Source organism: Gavialis gangeticus, unplaced genomic scaffold (assembly GCF_001723915.1).
Source record: "Gavialis gangeticus isolate Ggan-Ray unplaced genomic scaffold, GavGan_comp1, whole genome shotgun sequence".
Lineage (NCBI taxonomy): Eukaryota > Metazoa > Chordata > Crocodylia > Gavialidae > Gavialis > Gavialis gangeticus.
This window is the reverse complement of record NW_017729026.1, coordinates 26,715,987-26,717,739: the sequence shown is the minus strand read 5'-3', so window position 1 is coordinate 26,717,739 and position 1,753 is coordinate 26,715,987. Positions and strand designations below refer to the sequence as shown.

Sequence of the window (1,753 nt, the reverse complement as noted above, 5' to 3'; positions counted from 1 at the left end):
CGGCGCCGCTGGCGGTGGCGGGGCCGGCGCCGGCGGACGGGAGCAGCCCCCCCGAGGGCGGCTGGGGCTGGGTGGTGATGCTAGCCGCCATGTGGTGCAACGGGTCGGTGTTCGGCATCCAGAACTCGTGTGGGGTCCTCTTCGTCTCCATGCTCGACTCCTTTGGCGATCGTGACGACCCGAACCTCATCTTCAAGACAGGTGCGGGGGGCCGGGGCAGGGGCCGGGCTGGGTGTCCCCGTGGCTGGGCCGGGCAGCATGGATTGTCCCCTGCTCCTTGGGGGAGAGGTCACAGGAGGGCAGGACTCCCCCTGCCTCAGGCCCACAGATGCTCTTGGACACAACACTGAAATGCTCAGATGCTCATGGACATGGATGCTCGGAGACTCTCGGGCTCACTGGACACACAGACACTGTTTCCTTGCATCGAGGTGAAGGCAGTAGATCCCCCAGTGGGGAGCAGAAAGGCCGCTATGCTCCATACCCGTTGAACATCCCCAAAGGCCATCACCATCTTCCTGCCTGTGATGCACCATCCAGCCCATGGCTTCTGCCCTCTGCCAGCCCAAAGTGATGAGTCTTTCACGCCTGCTAAAGCGGGCAAGAGCTGCCACTTACTGGACCAGACCTAGGTCTGTCTAGCTGAGTGTCTGCTGGCTCCTTGGGCTCATTTGAGGCACGCTGGGCGCTGTCCAGTGTGCTCTGCTCAGTGTGCCCCCTTGGTGCACTTGTTTTGACCGGCTGGCCCTCTTTCCTTTCCCTGTTTTTTCTTTGTCCCATGAAGTCAGTTGGCACGTACCCTGTGTCACAGTGGCAGAGACTGGGTGCTGAAAGAGAGAGGGAACAGGGTCTGACCAGGGGTCAGGCTGTTTCCTGTCTCACTTGACAGAAATGCCAGTATCAGACTCCTGAATATCTGCTGAATATCTTTTCCAGTTGCATCTGAAATACTCCATGCAGGGGAACCTCAAAGCATGCACATCTCTTTTAGTATCTCTTTTGGAGGTTTCTAAACCTGCTTGTAATGCACACACAAACAATCACTTTGAACAGTGGTGTTTGTTTGTTTTTCCAAAGAATCCTGGAGCTGTGAGGGTGGGAGCTGACCATACACAGCTTTCAGCACCTATTGTAACAAAGTTCCAGCTGACCCTTGAAAACTTCTGTAAGCAAAACATGATGATGCTTTTCACTTGATCCACTAACCCTGTTTCTCTCTCTGTCTCTCCAAGGTAGCTAAAATTTGTTTTTTAGTGAGGGTTCTGCTGAGGGATTAACACTTCTGGAAATGCCAGCTGTGCAGAGAGAAGCATGCAGGTCTTTGACTGAAAGACCTGGTGGTTACCTGGTTCCCTTGATATTGGGATTAGTTAGTCAACCAGAACTGATATGAAGGATGGGTTGCTGCCTCCTGATTTTTAGCATTTAAAACTTTTAGTGGAGGCAAATCTGTAGCTTGAAGGGAACAGAAAATACACAGGGGGATACTGTTACAGTGGTGTCCATAGTGCTGCAGTGAAGCAAGTAATGATAAGGGACTTCAGTGCCAAAGCTATGTGATTGAGCATATGATTAGTGGGAAGAGGCAAGCATATTGGAGATAAACGGAACCTAACAAAAACTGTTAGAGTATTTGGGCAGTTATAGAGGAGAACAGGTCAAGAATGGCAAGTTGCATCAAACGAGCAACTTCTGAATGTGTGTGTATGTTTTGTGGGGGGATGTAGCAGCACAGGTAAAAGTGGAGAGGTAC

The 1,753-nt window shown here is 52.0% G+C and overlaps 1 protein-coding gene across 1 annotated transcript in view; it reads left to right on the top strand.

Moving 5' to 3' along the window:
- The first annotated feature begins 7 nt into the window (after positions 1-7).
- SLC16A10 (solute carrier family 16 member 10) overlaps positions 8-1,753 on the top strand; it is a 179,029-nt gene continuing 177,283 nt past the window's right edge. The window contains exon 1 of the mRNA XM_019520081.1: positions 8-201. Coding sequence (XP_019375626.1) covers positions 78-201 — 124 coding nt within the window. The 5' untranslated portion in view covers positions 8-77. The remainder of the gene's footprint in view (positions 202-1,753) is intronic.